The sequence below is a fragment of the Lithobates pipiens genome, unplaced genomic scaffold (genome assembly GCF_037356315.1).
Source record: "Lithobates pipiens isolate NorthernLeopardFrog02 unplaced genomic scaffold, aLitPip1_a1.2 Scaffold_16, whole genome shotgun sequence".
In the NCBI taxonomy this organism is placed as follows: Eukaryota; Metazoa; Chordata; class Amphibia; order Anura; family Ranidae; genus Lithobates; species Lithobates pipiens.
This window is the reverse complement of record NW_027507748.1, coordinates 320854256-320876391: the sequence shown is the minus strand read 5'-3', so window position 1 is coordinate 320876391 and position 22136 is coordinate 320854256. Positions and strand designations below refer to the sequence as shown.

Here is a 22136-nt window from a genome sequence, read left to right as displayed (position 1 = left end):
CCTTGCATTATTTTTGACATATAGACACACCCCTTCCCCTCTTCTACCTTCCCTGTCCTTCAGATACAAGGAATACCCCTCAATATATGACAGCCGATCTTGTGAGCTGTCAAACCAAGCTTCTGTTATTTCCACAAAGTCCATTTCCTTCTTGTGTAATAGCAGCTCCAATTCCTCCATTTTATTAGCTAGGCTCCTAGCATTTGTGTATACACCTCTCAGTGTTGTATGAGTGCATAATATTTCCTCATTATGTTTCCTCATGCTGAAGACAGGAGGTCTCAACTAGGGGTCAGAGGAGCCCCAGCCAGGAGTCAACAGCCCGGAGGTCTCAATCAGGGGTCAGAGGCAAACCAGCCATGAAACAGAAGGTCTCATGCCAGGAGTCAGATGGGCTCCTATGGGGGGGGGGGGGTCAGGAGAAGGGGCCAGAAGTGGGCCGTGACGCAGGGTGCTACGACTAGAGGCTAAGTGACCAAAATGAACCAGGAGAGCTTGGCACACCAGTCAGAGGGACTTGTAGCATTAGTGCTGCTAACAAGGGAGCCAGGTGTGGGCAATTGATGTTTATGTGAGCTTTCCAGTTTTTGAATAAAAATTGGCTGCCATGGCCTAAAATACATTTTGGACTGGTGCAATTCATTGGAAAAAAGCATCTGCCAGATGAGTATAATCACCTAACACCACGCTACTTAATTGTTTGATAGAGGGGCCCTGCTGTGTTTGTGTAACTAGTTTGTACAGCTTAAACTTACATACTTTTTAAGGGATTTCACAACATTTTTTTTTTTTCACAAAAAAAAAGAGTGTATATTAGAGCATAGATCCATTATAGAACACTTTAACACACCCTTTAACCTTAAATACGCTTAACCATTTTTGTATAGTCACATTTAGAAAATAACTGTATTTGCTGATTTGCAAAGGTACCCCTGAAGGTCAACTATTTTAATTTTAGCAGCTGAGATTTTTTGATGGGTTTCACATATCAATGAAACAATGTTTGTTAAATGATTTTCTTAAAATAGATACCATGTAGAATATACTTTTCTGACAGCTGTATCTGCAATACATTAGTAAGCAGTAGAGTTGCACATACCACTTCACTATGTTTGCAATAAACCGGGTCAAGAGAGATTAACTGGTTCATGAAGCACATAGTGATGTGTATGCACATAGTTCTGTTGTTTTTATTGCCACAGAAACAGGAATACATGATACATCTGCACATTCATTTCAAATTCCAAAAAAAAATAATCTTTGGAAAATTCTAAGTGGTTCAATTTTCATTTGTTATTTACATAGAGATATTTCTAAGGATCATATCCAGCATATGCACTCAGTTCATTGTAGATGTAAAACTCTAAATATTGGAATGCACCTTAATGTGCAAGTGCTGAAAAGTTTGGTTTCATATACATGGACATCATGAGTTTGGTGTACTTTCCTAATGAACTCTGGGGACTGTTGGCCTGCGGCTTGAGTTTATATACTGAACTGAATTTGCTTTTGGATCCAATGTCTATGTTTGAGCCCTTATCAGAGGATTATAAAAATAGAGATGATCAAATCAGTTCACATATTATTCAGATTTCTCAGATTCAGCTATTTCATCCATAAAAACTAAGCACACATTTTTATTCGGACACTGTATATGTATGCAGTTTTTTCCTGCAATAGAAGATTACACAAAACATGCATCTAGACAATCAGATTTACCCAATTTGAAAAGCAATTCAAGAGTCAGTTTAAGATCTAATATTCAAGATATTCCCCATCTAAAATTGCTGAATCTATTTTTCCTGCATGCTCTTGTATTGTATTAAAGGGGCATCCGGCCGCGATGTGATTTTTTTTTACAGTCAGCAGCTACACACACTGTAGCTGCTGACTTTTAATAAGGACACTTACCTGTCCAGCGAGCCTGCGATGTCAGCCCACCCGAAGCCAATCCGTCCATCGGATCAGCTGCTGGAGCCTCTATCTTAAATAAGGGAAACAGGCAGTGGAGCCTTGCGGATTCACTGCCCCTTTCCTACTGCGCATGCGCAAGTCGCTTGTCGCTTTGTGAATGGCCCTGTTGTTTTCTGGGACAAACACATGTCCCAGAAGGCAATGGGGCTGCTCGCCGAATAGGAGGAAGCGCCGCAGAAGAGGCAGATTAGGAAGACTGCCTAGCAACAGCGGTTTCAGGTAAGTTAAAAAAAAAAAAATTTTACATTTTTTTTTTTTTAAGATTATTAATGCAATTTTTTTTTTTAGGGTGGCCCTCCACTTTAATAATAGCCTTTACTCGTGTTATAAACAGCTTTTGATCATTGATAACTGTAACCTATTATTATTTTAATAGGGTTTTGGCAGCACTTCTGGAGAGTACTGGCTAGGAAATGAATTTGTCCATCAGCTGACATCTCAAGGCTCATACAACCTAAGAATCCAGCTACGAGACTGGGATGGAAATGAAGCATATTCACTATATGATTCCTTTTCTCTTGGAAGTGAAGAACTTAACTACAGGTGGGTGGAAATAGCACTGTGTATTTGTAAAATCTACTACTTAAAATGTAACTAAACCCAGGAGCCTGCATTCACTATATCTGATCGCCTACAGTACACAGAACATGGAAATGCGATTATTTTAGTAAATATAAACTGCTAAATACCTTTTCTCATCAGCAGTATATAGCAGTCTTGTGACTTCATTGTCTTGCTGAGCACTGATTAAAGCTTGTAGGAGGAGTTTTCATTCTCCTCTGACTGTCCTATGAGGCTGCATGACCTCTGACTTTCACCACCCAATCATCATCTCAACTCCAAGCCTATAGGTGGTGCTGTTGCAGAGTTTTTGGCGTGGAAGTCAGTGCTGGAACAGCGTGGAGTGAGAGGGAGTCTGTGAGCAGAGAGCAGAGGACCGGACCCCTCCCACCCCCAAGAGTGGCAGCGCAGCAGATGGAGTATTGTGTGTACCTGAGAATTGTGAGTACCTGAGTACTGTGTGCGTGTGTACCTGAGTATTGTGAGTACCTGAGTATTGTGAGTACCTGAGTATTGTGTATACCTGAGTATTGTGTATACCTGAGTATTGTGTGTACCTGAGTATTGTGTGTACCTGTGTATTGGGAGTACCTGACTGTTGTGTGTATCTGAGTATTGTGTGTACCTTTGTATTGGGAGTGCACGTGGGCAGTGAGTACACGAGTGCTGTGAGTGCACGTGGACTGCGAGGGCACGTGGGCTGCCAGTGAGTGGGGGTTGTGAGTACACATGGGCTACGAGTGCACGTGGACTGCGAGTGCCCATCGGCTGCAAGTGCTCGTGGACTGCGAATTCACGTATGCTGCGAGTGGGCTGTGAGTGCACGTGGGCTGTGAGTACCTCTATATTGCATTGTTGAGTATTAGTGTCAGGAAGCTAGTTGTTAGTTAATTTGGACATGGTATAATCCCCAATCCTCATTAAATTAGTAGGTACGATGCCCACCGGGTGTGGAGATGTGACTCAGTGTACATCTTGCAGCTTGTATGTGTTCCTTGATCATCTAATCGAGGGCAAATTCCGCTGTGCAAAATGTAAGCACATTGTTTCCCTGGAAGCCCAGGTTCTGAATCTAGGAAAGCAACTGTCAGCACTGAGAGGACCCTCCATACTAAAGGAGAGCCGGGAACGTACCCGGCAGGTGCCAGCAGGGGCCAGCACAGTGGCGGGTGGAGACAAAAGAGGTGCAGGCACTAGAAAAGAGTAGATCGGTGACAGTCAGGAAGGGTAGAGGGGAAAGTGCCAGGGAGACCGATCCTGGGCTGGAACATCCCAATAAGTATGCTCCAATGAGTGACATTGGTGAAACCAGTCAGGGACCAGCAGCGCTGGAGCTCAGGGATGCCCCTAGCTGCCAGGGGAAGAACTCCTCCAGTGAGAGTGGGAGGGAAGCAAAGGGAAAGGAAAGACAGATTCTGGTGGTAGGGGACTCAATTTTTAGAAGGACAGAGAGGGCAATCTGTGAAAAAGACCTGAAGCGCCGAACTGTATGCTGTCTCGGGTTCGGCACATCATGGATCTGGTGGACAGATTACTGAGAGGGGTTGGGGAAGACGTTTGCACCAATGAGCTAAGTCAGAGGCAGATGGAGTGTCCTAAAGAACGATTTTAGGGACTTAGGAGCTAAATCGAGGAAAAAGACCTCCAAGGTAGTATCCTCAGAAATACTACTGGTACCTCGAGCCACATTAGAAAGGCAGAGGGAGATTAGGGAAGTAAACAAGTGGCTGAGGAGCTGGTGTAGTAAGCAGGGGTTTGGGTTCCTGGAAAACTGGGCCAACTTCTCAGTCGGTCACCAGTTCTATAGAAGAGACAGACTGCACCTAAATGAGGAGGGTGCATAAGTTAGAGAGGCTTTTAAACTAGGCGTCGGGGGGATGGTCCAGAGGTAGAAATAGTCAGCATGGAACATATTCCATAGGGTAGTCATGGGGGCATTAGTGGTAGTTTGACTAAAGCACATAAACCTGAGGTAAGTATAGTAACAAGTCCTATTTGCAATCTCAGAACACCCAATAAGAGGACAGTATGTGACCAGTATAAACTATATGGCATGTATACCAATGCCATGAGCCTGGCGGACAAGATGGGAGGACTATAGATACTGTTGTATGAGGAGGATTTTGATTTTGTGGGAATTTCAGAAACTTGGTTCAACAGCTCTCATGATTGGCTGGCAACCATTCATTCCCTTTCTCGCAGGGATAGAGAGGGTAAAAAAGGAGGAGGGGTATGCCTGTATAGCAAGAATAATGTACAAGTGAATGTAAGAGATGACATCAATAAGGGAGCTAGGGAGGAGGTGGAATCCTTATGGGTAGAGCTCCAAAGGGATGAAACTAAGGGAAAAATAATACTGGAAGTATGCTATAGGCCTCGTAACCTGTGGGAGGAGAGGGAGATGGATCCTATCACAATTTAGATTAGCAGCAAGGATGTGTCATCATAATGAGGGATGTAATTATCCAGACATAGACTGGGCGGAAGTAACAGCGCATTCGTCTAAGGCTCGCTAGTTCCTAAATGTCTTGCAGGACAATTTCATGGGTCAGATGGTAGACACACCAAATAGAAATAAAGCCTTACTAGATCTACTAATTACCAACGATACAGACCTGATCACGGATGTGGAAATAAGGGGCAATTTAGGAAACAGTGATCACAGGTCAATTAGCTTCAGTATAAATCACACAAATAGGAAACATAAAGAGAATACAAAGACATTACATTTCTAAAGAGTAAATTTTCCTAAACTACAAACCTTGCTAGAAGATATAAATTGGGATATCATTTTAGAAACAAAAAACACAGAGAGATGGTTTTGCTTTAAGAGCCTATTAAATAAGGGCATCAGCGTGTGTATCCTATTGGGAAATAAATTTAAAAGAGCAAACAAAAGTCCTGAATGGCTTAACTCCAATGTAAAAATGCATATAAAAAGCAAAGGAGAAGGCCTTCAAAGAATACAAGGCTAAGGGATCATCATCAGCATTTAGACTTTACAAAGAATGCAACAAGAAATGTAATGGTGCAATTAGGGCGGCTAAGATAGAACATGAATGTCACATAGTGGAGGAGAGCAAAACAAATCCCAAGAAATTCTTTAAGTATATAAACAGTAAAAAGGGTGGACAGACCATATTGACCTCATAAAGAATGAGGAAGGAAATCTGGTTACAAAGAATGGGGAGATGGCGCAGGTATTGAATTTATTCTTCTCCTCAGTCTTCACAAGGGAATCGGGGGGGCTTATGTAAAAAAAATTGCAGTGTTTATCCTCATGACACATCACAGGAAGCACCCTCATGGCTAACAGGACAGAATTAGAGATAGTCTTGGAAAACTTAACTCAGTCAAGTAATTGACCATTGTTCCTAATTTTTACTGACAGTCTACTGACTGGAATGGTACCAGCTGATTGGAGAAAAGCCAATGTTGCTCCAATATTTAAAAAAGGGCCAAGATACATCCCTGGGAATTACAGACCAGTTAGCCTAACATCAATAGTATGTAAGCTCTTCGAGGGGATAATAAGGGACTATATACAAGGTTTTAGTCAGGTATCATTAGCAGTAATCAGCATGGATTCATGAAGATTTGTTCTTGCCAAACCATTCTATTAAAATTCTATGAGGAGGTGAGCTGCCATCCAGATAAAGGAAGGCCCGTAGACTTGATTTATTTGGATTTTGCAAAAGTATTTGACACAGTTCCTCATAAATGTTTACTGTACAAAGTAAGGTCCGTTTGCATGGACCATAGGATGAGTACATGGATTGAAAACTGGCTACAAGGGCGAGTTCAGAGGGGGGTGATAAGGGTTCTGTGCTGGGACCAATCCTATTTAATTTGTTCATAAACACCCTGGAGGATGGGATAAACAGTTCAATCTCTGTATTTGCAGACGATACTAAGCTAAGCAGGGCAATAACTTCTCCACAAGATGTGGAAACCTTGCAAGAAGATCTGAACAAATTAATGGGGGTGGGCAACTACATGGAAAATGAGGTTTAATGTAGAAAGATGTAAAGTAATGCATTTCGGTGGCAAAAATATGAATGCAAACTACTTACTAGGGAGGGAGAACCTCTGGGGGAATCAAGGATGGAAAAGGACCTGGGGGTCCTAGTAGATGATAGGCTAAGCAATGGTATGCAATGCCAAGCTGCTGCTAACAAAGCATATAGAATAATGGCATGCATTAAAAGGGGATTAACTCAAGAGATACAGTGCTAATTGTCCCACTCTACAAGATTCTGGTCCGGCCTCACTTGGAGTATGCTGTCCAATTCTGGGCACCAGTCCTCAGGAAGGATGTACTGGAAATGAAGAGAGTACAGAGAAGGGAAACAAAGCTAATAAAAGGGACTGGAGAATATTAGTTATGAAGAAAGGTTGCGAGCACTGAACGTATTCTCTCTGGATAACAGACCTTTGAGAGGGGATATGATTTTAATTTACAAATACCATACTGGGGACCCCACAATAGGGATAAAAACTTTTCCGTGAAAGGGAGTTTAATAAGACACATGGCCACTCATTAAGATTAGAAGAAAAGAGGTTTAACCTTAAACTATGTAGAGAGTTCTTTACTGTGAGCCCTTGTACACACGGTCGGAGATTCCGACGGAATGTGTCCTATCGGACCATTTTGTCAGATATTCCGACTGTGTGTGGTCTCCATCGGACTGTTTCCATTGGAATATCCGACGGACCAACTTTTCCAACTTGCCGGTAAAATTTTCAGACAAAATGCTCCGGACATACTCCGATCATGTGTAGCCTACTCCGACAGACAAAGTGCCACGCATGCTCAGATCAAATTCCTAGACCAAAGCTATTGGCTACTAGCCTGAACGTAGTCCCGTCGTAACGAAATAACGTCATCATGTTATGTACAATCGGATTTTCTGACAACTTTGTCCGACCGTGTGTATGCAACAGTATCAGACAAAATCCGTCAGACAAAATCCTTCGGACAAAATCCAACGGATTTGGTTGTCAGTATGTCCGACCATGTGTACAAGGGCTAAGAGTGGTAAGGATGTGGAATTCACTTCCACAGGCGGTGGTCTCAGCAGGGAGCATCGATAGTTTCAAAAAACTATTAGATAAGCACAGAACGACGACAACATACAGGGATATACAATGTAATACTGACATAAAATCACACACATAGGTTGGACTTGATGGACTTGTGTCTTTTTTTCAACCTCACCTGCTATGTAACTTTATTTTCAAAGTGAAATGTCACCACATTTAATATGCTCTTGTGAAAATTCCCTTGCACTGTGCAATTTCCCTTGCAAAGTGAACAGCCTTTATTAAATCACCCCCAAAATGTTAAGATTTGCTGGGATGTAGGGAACATCTAGATATTTTAATTTGAAATATTTTAATATTTTAATTGTGCCTAAGCAGTACCCTGAGAAGTGTACTTTTTATCTGGAATTCTTCTAGAAAAATAGCAGAGCATTTGTCGGGATGTCATGTGAGGGTGCCAGTGCCCTTCTGTTCCCACAGTCTCATTACCTTATATCTGCAGTGTGAGATCTAAGACACTGCTACTCCTGACTGCTATTCTCAGGAGATACAGACTTGGTAATACCATTACTGTGTTGCTCACTGTTCCCTGGAGACTCAGATATAGGGAAGTCCATACAGGGCAAGTCAGCAATGGGGAAAATATCAGCTGTAGGAGACCACAGACCATACTGGTGACTAGCTGTTTGCCCTGCGCCTTCCTTTTTTTTTTTGGGCACAGCTTCCACTTTTCTTTAAAGGCCTATAAAGGCAGAGGTCAGTTGCTCTTGTTAGCTTGCATGCACTGATTTTACGCTTGTATTTGTAACGGATCCAGAAAGACCTGCCGTATTATGTAAGCTCATGTTAGAGAATGTGTGATTAAAAGAAGGAAGAGGTTAGGTGATAAATACCATGTTAGCCTTTCTTGTTTTCCCCCAGCTTTATTCTCAGGAGACCTGATTGCCAGACACTGGCAACCCCCTAGTTCACTTCAAGACAAACAGGACATGAGTCTGTGTGGGTTGGAAGTCAGCTTGTTTGAAATGGGCTGTTGTCTTTATCGTCTCAGGCAAACAACACTTCAGATAAACAAATGGAAATATCACAGGGTATTTGAGTTGGCTTGGCACGTCTGTACCAGGCATGCTATGCTTTTGTCCTCACAGACATCACACCATACTAAAGGCTTTGATGATTCATCCAATAGGAAAGGAAAGCAGACCAAATATTATTACAGAAGGGAGAGAAACAAAAGCACATACTGTATAAATCAAGAGATGCAATACTACCGCATGTGGACCATACATAATTTCACATGTGCCTTGTTTTCAAATACAGTTACTGTTAACATTTTGGGAGTAGAACTGATCAACATGCAAAGATCATGCCCACTTTAAATAAATAATAATAAAAAAATAAAAAATAAATATATATATATATATATATATATATACATACATACATACATATACATATATACCCTCTCTCCTAGATTGTAAGCTCTAAGGAGCAGGGTCCTCTGATTTTCCTGTATTGAATTGTATTATAACTGTACTATCTGCTCTCATGTTGTATGACACTATATATATATATCCTAAGTCAAAGTGATTGGTGTGGCACCAACAAAATCCTTATTAAGAATTAAATTAAAATATAAAACATAAATAAAAATAAATAAAAACATAAATAAATAAAGTGCAGCTGCCCCTTTAAGTGGTAGGTCCACTTTTGAAACAATAAGCTAAAAGTAAGATGCTACTATATACTTGAATTGTTGCTTAAGCCAGGACCTTGTGTTCACTATATCTGGCCTCCCACAGTACAAAGAACATGGAAATGCAATTATTTTAGGAAATATAAACAGCTAAATACCCTTTCTCATCAGCACTATATAGCAGTTTTGTGACTTCTGTCAGTTCCTGGTAAAGCTTGTAGGAGGAGTTTTCATACTGCACTGGCTGTCCTATCAGGATCCAGTACCCCTGACACTCTCTCTGGACAGTGTTGATTGGCCCTGTGCTGATCACATGCACACTCCCAAGAAAAGAAAAGCTCTCTAGTGATACACACCAAACTGAGCATGTGCAGCCTGACTCCAGTAACTTTGTCTTATCCGGAGTTCAGTCAGTCAGTTGAAGAAGAGGAGGATCTTTGCATAAAGGACTGATTTTACTGTTGTGGGTTTAGTAACACTTTAATAGTCACATAAAGATAACAAAAGTAACAATGATGTCACTATTAAGTACAGTAGGTGCCGCCAATATTGTGTTTCCAGCGTGATGGGATTGAGCTAGAAATCACTGCTGCAAGCTGTGCTTCTTGTGCTCGCCGCCTCCACGAGATGCCGCGCATCCAGAGGAATGTATTGGGGGGCAGCGAGCGAGAGGAGTGACATAGCTCGGCGCTGGCTTCTGCGACGGGGCTCGCGGGTGTCAATCTTGCCGCTAACAGCGGCGAGATTGACACACTATCGGCGGCACCCACTGTATATAGTAGCACCTTACTTTTGTTATCTTATTACTATATAAATCCTATATAATAATGTAAACTTGCCTAGTATTGTGCAAGCTGATTCTTATTGGCAAAACATTTTGTTTACATTTTTGATAGGGAGAAAAGGGTTGAAAGTTGTATCAGTTGTTTATTATTATCTGTCTCTCCATCGTGGAGATTTGCCTTCACTTCCTGTCTCAAAGATGCTACAGGACTTGAGTGGAATTGGCCCCACAGTGATCGGAAATACCACCTTGACTATTGTAATTGCAACAGGTGTCCAGATAGAAAGCTTTTTCCTCTACTCATGTTTTGATGACAACCATAAACTACTGGATTCCCCTAAATGCCTAACTTTAGGTTTCTTTTCACTTTAAATAGTTCCTTAGTGCCAAGCTGGCCCAAACAAACTTTATCCTTTACTAATAGATGTCCAGCAGTGATATGGGGACTTCCCATGTGCTCAATTTAAGAACAAATCAAGTCAGGCTGAGCCCTGCTCAGCCATTCACAGGAAGGCTTGTATTTGATCATTGAATACGAGTCTTCCTCTGATCTGCTGAAGTAGACATCATGACATCATCCACCTCTCTACTTCTGCCAATCAGAGAAAGCCCTGTATTCATTCATAATATACAAGGCTTCCTATAAATGGCTTAGCAGCGATCAGCCCAACTTAATTTTGTTCCCGGAGTACTGACTGACTAGAGAGTACCGTTGAGTCAAGGCAGGACAAGCATTGTATATGCTTACATCAGTACTTTGGGCCCCCTTTTGGCGCATAGGATGAGTGTTATTGACCTATCTGGGTCTACCCTACCGCGCAGAGCTGGATGCCATCACTTTAGGGAGGGAGGAGGGGGTGGGATATGTTGGTTTTCCACCCCTCCCCCCCCCCATTTTTTTTTCTTTTTCTTCTATGGTTTTGGTCCTTCATGTTCAATATGTAGGGGTGATCATCCACCGAATGGCTCAGGAGGAGCTATGTACATGACCTCTATGGCATTCCTTCTACTTTATTTCTGCTATTCCTATTTGTATGCAGTTTGTTGAAAACTTTCTTTCTAAATAAAGGTGGGTCTTGCCCACAAAAGAGAGATTCCTTCACACATGTGCAGGTCCTGCATGCTGTCTTTCCGGTGTGTGGTGTGCTATTAAGAATTGATGGAACCCTGTGCCTCTGAAAAAGAGCAGCGTGTTTGTCTGCCGGTCCAGAGCACATGTGATTATGCACGGGTTCTCAACCCACACAAGCATAAATCTAGCCTTAGTCAGTGCTTGCTCCTTAGGAGACAGGTTGCTGCAGGAACAGCTTGTATATCGACAGACATGCAAGGAGCATGTGGCCAGGTCTGAAAGGGCAAACCTTGTGTAAAGGTACTTCTGTTGATGAATAAAGGTGGTCAGGAGCTCTAAAACACACATGTCTGAGTAGACTGAGGTGTTAATTTTCAGTGAAATTTCACAATATACATGCACCAGTGTATATGATATACAGTATATGTTTATTGGCTAAAATTGGGTTTTAGGGCACTCTACTATATGCACCACTGCTCAAATGGTAAACTTCATTATTAATCACTGTCATGTACCTGGTGATGGAGCCTGATATGCAGAGGACAGCCTCTCTTACAACTCTGACTTGGAGCCCCTGATAGAGCTGACAGAAAGCACCGAGATGCAGAGTCGCACGAGTGCCTGGCGGGATCGCTGAACCTGGAGCTGGCTCGGAGCACTCGGCCGGGCTGTAGAGGTGTCTGTAGAAATCCCAGAGCAGTGGTAGGCAGGTAGCTGGAACAAGTAGACAACTGGTCCCCACAGGCAGGAGTGCAGATGCAGCAGAAGGGATAGTGGCACCCTCAAGGCTGAAGAGAAGGCAAGTACAGGCAGGCCGGGTCATACACAACGGGCACGTCAGGAACAGGGGCTGAAGCAGAAGCAGAATCAGATTAAAGGCCAGGTCGTCAACAGGCTGGCAGCGGAGTGGCAGAAGGAGCAGGCAGGTGCGGAGTGGGGGACAAGCCGGGGTCGGATGCAGGCAGGAAACAGGAACGTCAGGAAGCAAGCCGGGTCACAACAGGAACAGAAGTCAGGTAGCTAATTGCAGGTTACACAGGGAACGCTGTAGAGCAGACAGCACTGAGCATGGAAACTGGCTGAGTTTAAATAGCCTGTTTGGGCAGCAAAAGCTGTCACATGGTGCGTGCACACCAATGGCATCCTGACAGGGGCAGAGGTAATAGATCATCTTCTTCTGCAGCCATCTTGGGTGCTGGCATGCCCTTCCTGACACTGCCCCTCCCCAAAGGGCAGCCTCCGGATGCCTAACTTGGCCCACTTGTCAGGATGGGAGTTCTTAAAAGCCTGAACCAGTCTTGGGCATGGATATTACCTTCAGGTTCCCAGGAGTTGTCTTCTGGCCCATATCCTTTCCATTTTATCAGGAACTGGATCTGATTTCTTCTCTTCCTGCAGTCTAAGATTGTTTCTACCTCAAACTCTTCCTCCCCGTCAATAATTACAGGTTCAGGCGGGCCGGAACTTTGTCCTGGAAAGGGGTCAGGAATGGCAGGTTTTAACAAGGTTATGTGGAACACAGGGTGGATTCTAAATGACTCAGGCAACTCTAATTCATACGCAACCTCATTGATTCGTCTCTTCACCGGAAAGGGTCCTATAAATTTAGGGCCCAGTTTCTTCGAGGGACAGGCCAGTTTCAAATTAGTAGTTGCTAGCCACACTTGGTCACCAGGGTTCAAGATCAATTCTCCTCTTCTTTTCCTGTCAAAAACGTCCTTATTCTATGCCTGTGTCTTGGCCATTGTTTCCTGTAGCAGTTTGTTATTGGCGTTGAAGAAATTTATAGTTTCGGAAACAGCTGGTACAGGGGAATCTGGAATTGTATTAGACAAAAAATAAGGGTGGAAACCGTAGTTTGCAAAAAATGGAGATTGCTTTGTAGCAGAGTGTACTGAATTGTTATAAGAAAACTCGGCCAGGGGAAGCAGAGAAGCACAATCATCTTGAGAAAATGAGGAGAAACATGGCAGGTACTGTTCGAGGGTCTGATTAGTCCTCTCTGTTTGCCCATTCGTTTGTGGGTGATATGCAGAAGAAAATGAAAGTTCAATCCCGAGTGACTCACATAGGGCTCTCCAGAATCTGGATGTAAACTGCACCCCACGGTCGGACACAATATTGGCCGGAATCCCGTGAAGCCTTACGATCTCCTTGACAAAGGTTTGAGCTGTTTCTCGAGCAAATGGTGTGCCCTTCATGGGCAGGAAGTGTGCCATCTTAGACAGCCTATCGACAACTACAAAAATGGTGTTGTGGCCCTCAGATGGGGGGAGTTCTACAATAAAATCTATTGAGATCATCTTCCAAGGTCTACTGGGGACTGGTAAGGGTTTCTAGCAGACCCCAGGCTCTGGATCTGCTGGTTTTATTGCGGATGCAAGTGGTACAAGATTCTACATATTTCCTACAATCTTTCTCCACCCCCGGCCACCAAAATGTCCGTTGTACTAATTCAGTTGTCTTGCCAATGCCAAAGTGACCTGCCAGCACATGATCATGGCATCGCCCCAGGATGGCCATTCGGAGGTCTTCCGGCACAAAGACCTTGTCTTCGTGCCAAAGTAGCCCATCCTTTGCCAGTAGAGAGACCCCAGCTGGTGAAGGGTTCCATACTAGAGTTTGTTTAATTTGTTTTATTAACTCTCCTTGAAGCAACATGAAGTTCCCAGGGGATAGAATGGTATCGGGAGATGAGATTTCTTCAGGTTTGCTGAACATGCGTGATAGCGCATCGGGTTTTGTATTCTTTGATCCGGGCCTGAATGTTAAGTAGAAAGTGAATCTAGAAAAGAATAGTGCCCACCTGGCTTGTCGGGGTTTCAATCTTTTTGCTGTTCTTAAATACTCGAGGTTCTTATGATCTGTATAGATCAAGATTGGGTGTGCAGCCCCCTCTAGCAGGCACCTCCATTCCTCCAGAGTAGCTTTGATGGCCAAAAGTTCACGGTCCCCGACATCGTAGTTCCTTTCAGCATTTGACAGCTTGCGGGAAAAAAAAGCAACTGGATGCAGTAGAGCCCTAGCTCCCTGCCTCTGAGATAATATTGCTCCGACTGCTGTTTCTGAGGCATCTACTTCCAAGACATAGGGCAGGGCTGGATCAGGGTGTTTCAGGACAGATGCAGATGTGAAAAGTCTTTTTAGGGTGTCAAAAGCTTTCTGAGCTTCCAGAGACCAAGATAATCTTGTACCTTGCTTGGTTAAACTTGTAATGGGGGATATGATTGCAGAAAAATTTCTGATGAATTTTCGATAAAAATTTGCAAACCCCATGAAACGTTGGACACCCTTCTTATCACTGGGAGCAGGCCAATCCCGGATGGCTGTAACCTTCTGAGGATCCATCTGGATGCCTTCGGTGGAAATGATTAAACTCAGGAATTGAATGCTTTGGCGTTCAAATACACATTTCTCTGGTTTTGCATAAAGTCCGTGTTGTCGAAGGCGACTCAATACATTCTTGACGTGACTACGGTGGTGATCTAGAGAGGGAGAGAAGATTAGTATATCATCAAGATATACGACAACAAAAAGATCCAGGAAATCTCGGAAGACATCGTTGATGAAGTGCTAAAAAGTAGCGGGAGCATTGCAAAGTCCAAAGGGCATTACGAGGTATTCGAAATGCCCAAACCGTGTGCAGAACGCCGTCTTCCATTCATCCCCCTCTCGTATGCGAACCAGGTTATAAGCACCCCGAAGATCCAATTTCATGAAAATAGTGGCCGTACCGAGTCGCTGGAATAGTTCAGGCACAAGTGGAAGAGGGTAACGTTTTTTTACAGTGATCTTATTAAGTTCACGGTAGTCCACACAGGGGCGTAATGAGTGGTCCTTTTTTTCTACAAAGAAGATCCCCGCACCGGCAGGAGACGTGGAAGGGCGAATTAACCCCTTTTTAAGGTTGTCATCAATGTAGTCTTTCAAAGCAACAAGTTCCGATTCAGATAGAGGAAAGATCCTGCCAAAAGGAACTTCAACCCCAGGGAGGAGCTCAATTGGACAGTCATAGGCCCTGTGAGGAGGAAGCGTTTCTGCCCCCTTTTTGCTGAAAACGTCCAAAAAGTCGTGGTATGCCACTGGAACAACTTGGCGAGCTTCGGACTCCACATCGATGCACAGCAGGTTCTGATGATTCTCTTGCCAGCAATGCTGAAGGCAATAGGGGGAAAGAAACTTGATTTCTTCTGTAACCCAGTTAATGTGAGGGTTATGAGCTTTTAACCAAGGCATACCCAGAATGATTGGGAACAGAGGGGAGGCAATGGCATCTAGGCGTAGAAGCTCTTAATGGTTTTTGGCAATGGTGGTGGATAACGGGATGGTTTCATGAGTAACCAATCCAGATTTAATGGTGGATCCGTCTGCCAGATGTACAGAAAGTCTCTGAGCCTTGGGTAGTAGAGGAATGTGATGTTTGGCAGCAAAAGCTAAATCTATGAAACAGCTGTAAGCTCCAGAGTCAATTATAGCGGGAGTCTGGATAACTCTTCCTGGGAGCTGCAACAAAATGGAAAGAGCAAGATGAGCAGAGTTATTGGGTAGAGATGAAGGAGAAGCGGATGTAACTGAGAGGCACTTACGGATTTTGACTGGGCAAGACCTCACATAATGTCCTGATCCTCCACAGTACAGGCAAAGATTTAGCTGGCGTCTGCGCCGGCGTTCTTCCGTAGTCAAAGAAGGCCAGAGGAGACCAAGCTGCATGGGTTCAGATGCATCTGAAGCGGATGCGGCAGGAGCAGGTGAAGCGGGACTGAAAGAACCAGGCACTCTTGGAAGCATCCATACTGGGCGTGACTGGTCGGCAGCTCGTTCTGACCTACGTTCCCTTAGGCGACGGTCAATCTGGATTGACAAATTTATAAGTGTCTCCAAGGTGGAAGGGACACCTGTTCGTGCTAGCTCGTCCTTGAGCTGATCAGAAAGGCCCATGCGGAACTGGTAACGCAGGGCAGCATCGTTCCAGCTGGTATCTGAACTCCACCGCCTAAATTCAGAAACATAGTCCTCCACGGCCCTGCGACCCTGCCGAAGCGTGTGAAGAGCAGCTTCCGCTGTAGCGGCCTGCTGGGGTTCTTCATATAACTGAGCCATGGCTGCAAAAAAAAGAGGCTAAGTCCGTCAGAGATGTGGCCTTTTGCTCAAGGAGCCGGTGGGCCCAGGCCTGCGGTTCCCCCTGAAGCAAGGAAATGACAAACTCGACCTTGGTGGCTTCCAGGGAGAAGGTGCGTGGTTGTAGCGAAAAATAGAGTTTGCATGCGTTGCGAAAGGCTCTGAACTTGTTGCGTTCTCCTTGGAACTTTTCAGGAGTTGGAACTCTGGGTTCAGGAGGTAGCATAACAACTGCGGGGGTTGCTGGCATCCCAGAAGTGGAAGGGGCTTGAGCAGAAGCAGAGGCAGACAAGGTCTGTATTTGGCCTTCCAGCTGTTGTAAGTCTTTTACGGCTTGGGTTAATCCGGCTAGGTGTTGGCAGAGTTCCTCCATAGGAGAGGGTCCTCACACAGGCTCGGACATGGCTGTCTGCTACTGTCACGTACCTGGTGATGGAGCCTGATATGCAGAGGACGGCCTCTCTTACAACTCTGACTTGGAGCCCCTGATAGAGCTGACAGGAAGCACCGAGATGCAGAGTCGCACGAGTGCCTGGCGGGATCGCTGAACCTGGAGCTGGCTCGGAGCACTCGGCCGGGCTGTAGAGGTGTCTGTAGAAATCCCAGAGCAGTGGTAGGCAGGTAGCTGGAACAAGTAGACAACTGGTCCCCACAGGCAGGAGTGCAGATGCAGCAGAAGGGATGGTGGCACCCTCAAGGCTGAAGAGAAGGCAAGTACAGGCAGGCCGGGTCATACACAACGGGCACGTCAGGAACAGGGGCTGAAGCAGAAGCAGAATCAGATTACAGGCCGGGTTGTCAACAGGCTGGCAGCGGAGTGGCAGAAGGAGCAGGCAGGTGCGGAGTGGGGGGAAAGCCGGGGTCGGATGCAGGCAGGAAACAGGAACGTCAGGAAGCAAGCTGGGTCACAACAGGAACAGAAGTCAGGTAGCTAATTGCAGGTTACACAGGGAACGCTGTAGAGCAGACAGCACTGAGCATGGAAACTGGCTGAGTTTAAATAGCCTGTTTGGGCAGCAAAAGCTGTCACATGGTGTGTGCACACCAATGGCATCCTGACAGGGGCAGAGGTAATAGATCATCTTCTTCTGCAGCTATCTTGGGTGCTGGCATGCCCTTCCTGACAATCACAGTACACCATTAGAGTCTGAAGTCTGTTATCTACACTTTAGTAGATATGCAGTGCCTGAGTATATGTTCATCTCTTCCCTCAGTCGATGGACTGTATACTGTACTCTAGGGCTGCTGTTGGTGTATTAAAGGAGGTCCTAGCTATAAAAGAACTTACTGTATATGTTTTTTTTCTTCTTGCAGGTTGAATTTAAGAGGATATAGTGGAACAGCAGGAAGGACAAGCAGTTTTAGTTCCACAGGAACGGACTTTAGCACCAAGGATGCAGATAATGACAGATGCAGTTGCAAATGTGCACAGTATGCAACAGGAGGTAATTCCATATTTTATGATGACATATGTCATTTCATGTATTAGCCTGCAAAATATTTTACGTTTTGGAATGAAAAAACTTCAAGGCGGGTCTGGTGCAGTCATTCTTATGAGATAGACCTGTTCCTAAGGCTCGGTTCACACAGGGGCGGCACGACTTGCAGCGCCGCGACCTGCACACGATCAGCGGTGACTTTCAAAACGACTTCTGTATAGAAGTCAATGCAAGTCGCCTGAAGTAGTACTTGACTTGAGTCGCTCCTATTAGAACGGTTCCATAGTACAGAACGGAGCGCGACTTGTCAGGCGGCGAAGTCGTCTGGACAAGTCGCCCCTGTGTGAACCGAGCCTAACAGCTGATTTAGCTACATACAACTTCACACCTAAATATGATCTTCAGGGCCAGATTTCTACTCCCCCTCCCCCCCCACCCCCTGTCAATTTTCTTGTGGTACCACCCTGCTACTTCAATTAGCTGACTAGCTTTAGTGTCACGTTGAAAAGATTAGAAATCATAGGCACAGGAGGCATGCCAAGGCGTAGAGAGGTTGAAAGAGACATTATTACCATTCTGCCTTAAGCCGCGTACACACGGGCGGACTGTCTGGCCAACTTAGTCCGTCGAAACACATTTCAGCGGACAGTCCGCTCGTGTGTGGGCTTCAGCTGACTTTTTCAGCGTGCAGTCTGGCAGACTAAGTATTTCGGAATTTCCATAATATTGTCCGTCCAACTTTGGTTTCAGCGGACAGTCCGCTCGTGAGTAGGCTAGTTCGACGGACTAAGTATGGCACATGCTCAGAAAGGATTTACACGGCGAAAGGTTGCATTGCTGTGTATTGGACTTCCTATTTCTAGTCCCGTCGTACGTGCTGTACACGTCATCGCGCAAGCTTTCGACGGACTGTTGTTCATCCGTGTGTGGTCAAGTCCGTTCTTTCGAAAGTAGGACGGACTGTCCGTCGGATTGTCTGACGGACTAAGTTGGCCATACAGTCCGCCCGTGTGTACGCGGCTTTGGTTTTCCTGTTGTTTACTTCTAGAAAAGTCAAAGTCAAGACAAACTGTGGTCCTCTTTTGCTAGCAGTTCTAGGTACAGTATATAGACCAACAACTTGCAAGCTATAATAATCCAGTGCACTATTACACCAGTAAAAAGGTCACAGAATTTGCAGGAATAGTGTAACTCAGAACTAGACTAGATATCTGACTTGGAACCTATACATGACAAATAATTTTCTCCAAGCAGCCAAACACTAAGCACTAGCACTATTTTAGGGAAGGAAGGGGGTGAGTCACATGTTTTCCATTCTGGAAGGTACCGGGTATTTCTCTTCTGTTTTGATGGAAAAAGTTGTTTAAAAAAATGTGAGCTTCTGCCATATATCTCTTAATAAAATTGTCTCCATTCCTAGGTTGGTGGTTTGATGCGTGTGGACCTTCAAACCTCAATGGTATTTATTATCCAAGTGGATCTGGGACTGCAAAGTACAATGGAATCAAATGGCATTATTGGAAAGGCCCTAGCCATGGTCTGAAGTCTGTCACCATGATGATACGCCCTGCTGACTTTTGAACAAATGTGCACATCGACTTTGAAAGTCTCACTATGCTCTTTTTGCTTTTTTTTTATTAAAAACAAGAAATGATCTGTGTTTGAATTGACTTTGCAGACTTTGCAGAATGCATTATACATTCTTTTATTTTTTTTGGTCTTTGGGCAATGATGGTTTATTTTGTTCTGGTACAGTTACGAAATATGGCTTTAACTATGAAAGGGATAAATCCATCCACAAGGGCTTTATTTTTTTACATGTCAGTAAAGACCTAGTTCTTTTGACTCTTGAAGAAGAAAGAGAAACACAACTCAAAAATAAGACACTGATGTATGTTTATATAAAAAAAAAAATTGAAGTACTACAGATCCCTCAAAGTACACATTTTCTCATGAAAGGGAAGAAAGAAGCAAAATCTTCTCAATGGGAGCAAAATTAACAGCAACCTTTGTAAGAGATCATGTCTCCAAGATTTCTTTTTATATTTGCCAGAGAATCATTATGACTTATGAAGCTCACAGTAATTAAAGTGGAACTTTATCCATAACAACTTGATATAAAAAAAATGTTCTTTAGCAAGGAACACACATTCCACATTAATATTAATGCTACCAAAATTAGTGTGTGCTGTAAATTGCCTCCAGCATTGCTACTGTTTCTCCTTGCTGGGGGCTGCCATTTTGCTGAAGCCCAGAGCCCCATCAGTAATCATAAAGCGAAACTAAACCTATCAATTTAACAGTTTTGAAAAACAGTTACATTCCTGGATTGCCAGGATTGCTAACTGTCACATTTTCTTGTGTCCTCAACCAAACTGTCAAACCATCAAATAAAAAATAAAAAAATGTAACCAGCACATCTAAAGAGTGGTAAGCTGTGGTATATAATATATTAGCTTTTTGGGTTTCGATACAATCCAAATAAAATTAGTTTTTGCCTATACATGGCAAAGCAAATGGTTCAGGTTAGTGCTCCTCTCTCCAGCTGCAAATTCTTACTTTTCTTTGCTGTCTCACCATTCTATTCAAGCATAAAAAATTAAAGACAGACAGCAAGGGCAAAGCACAGGCTCACTTTAATTTGAAAAGCTTTCTTTTCCTTAAAAATGTTGTGATTTACCTAGCTTCAACTACATTTTTAGGAAGTATTCAAATTCCATTTTACCAGAAATGGTATGGTGAGCTTCCCAAGATTCCTAATATACAGTATGTGTATGAATAGAACCAGGCTTTGACTGGTACCGATATGTGTTTTATGCGCACTGTAATGCCATATCAATGTCATGTACATGCCTTTTGCCATGTGGACATACTGCACTTTTCTATTAACTGATTTATCTGCAGCATATGGTGCTCATGTCATGCTCCCGGTGGCTGTATCTAGTATGTACAGAAAGCTTTACAATGCATTTGCATAATCTTCAGAAAGCTTTGTTGAAGCCTTTAATGTACTATTCATTCATCTCCTGATTTTGAATGTTAACAACAGATCTGTAGCAGAGTGCCTATTTATTCCGATGCAGGAACATGCCCATTTAACTCCTTTTCCTACATCTCTCTGTATTTCTGGGCACGTCTAGAAACTACATTCCTCAGCTTACCACCATTAGCAGTTTAGAGAGGCCTTATGAAGCAGAAGGAGCTGGGCAAGTGATCCACGGCCAAGCGAGGAGCCCTTCAGTGTCAGAACTGGTGTGCAGGTAGCCAGGCCCGAGCCTAATAGCATGGAACTTATCTGGAAGACCCAGTTACTGTAGTGAGCACCTCCAACTGCTGCCAAAGTACTGCATATTTAGTTGAGTGGTGCTTTTTTCTTGAATCTCTTGAGGAGTTCACCTGTGTTGCCAGAGCTACCCTGGACTTCACAGACAGGCATACTGTTTATGAGGATAATCACTAGTAGCTGTTTTACTGAAGTAATGATTCTAAACTTGACTTTAAGGGCCGGTTCACACTGCAGGCGCGGTGAGGCGTCTCCGACTTGCCTCGCCGCGACCTGCGGCGACCTCAGCGGCGACTTGCAGAGGACTTCTGTATAGAAGTCAATGCAAGTCGCCCCCGAAGTCGCCCAGAAGTAGTACAGGAACCTTTTTTCTGAGTCGGAGCGACTCGAGTCGCTCCTCTCAGAACGGTTCCATTGTACAGAACGGGGGCGACTTGCGGGAGCGAGGCGAGGCGAGTCGTGTCGCCTCGCATCGCCCGCTGTGTGAACCGGCCCTAACAGAGTCTTTTAGAGACTAAGCTATCCAGCTGTGTTACCCTGATGGATCTACAGAGACATTGCTGTGAAGAGTCCTTGCTTGGGCAGCTTTCATAATTTGTTCTGTATTATTCTACAGTGTATGCATGCTCTTTGCCATCCTAAACCTGTTTTGCATCATTGCTTCTAATTTTGCACCTGTTAAGTAAACCGCATATTACAGTTACTCTCTGCCTCATCATTCAGCTGATTACCTATTCAGCTAAAGATCTTAATGGGAACCCTAACTGTCATGTATAACAAGTTACCAACAGGCTTCATTAAGCTTCAGCACTACCTTGAAGTGGTTGTAAACCTCAGATATTAAATATGAACAAATCATATTTTTCTAACGTGTGTACTTGTCTCAGCCCAGAGAACTAAGTGTCATTTATGTCTACTGCCTTGTTCCTCTGCTATCTGCATGAGTCACTTCTGACAAGTTTTCCTGACACCAAGAGGTAAAAAGGTGACAGGAGAGGGACCTCTAGTTGATTGACAGCCTCAGTTCTGTTCCTGTGTGCTGTGTGAAGGGGTACAGTATGTGTCCTTTCTCTCCAAATGACTCTCAGAGCTCTGTGGAGTGTAACTTCAGTTTCACACCCTCTGCTTTCTGGAAACTCAGACAAGCTGTGTAAATTTTAGGCTTG

General features: G+C 44.0%; 1 protein-coding gene across 2 annotated transcripts in view; it reads left to right on the top strand.

Moving 5' to 3' along the window:
- Window positions 1–21673, top strand: part of LOC143982735 (angiopoietin-2-like) — a 212697-nt gene extending 191024 nt beyond the window's left edge. For both annotated transcript variants that reach the window (XM_077481709.1, XM_077481708.1), the window contains 3 exons: window positions 2351–2517; window positions 17563–17693; window positions 19108–21673. In XM_077481709.1, coding sequence (XP_077337835.1) covers window positions 2351–2517; window positions 17563–17693; window positions 19108–19268 — 459 coding nt within the window. In that variant the 3' untranslated portion in view covers window positions 19269–21673. The remainder of the gene's footprint in view (window positions 1–2350; window positions 2518–17562; window positions 17694–19107) is intronic.
- Window positions 21674–22136: the final 463 nt, after the last annotated feature.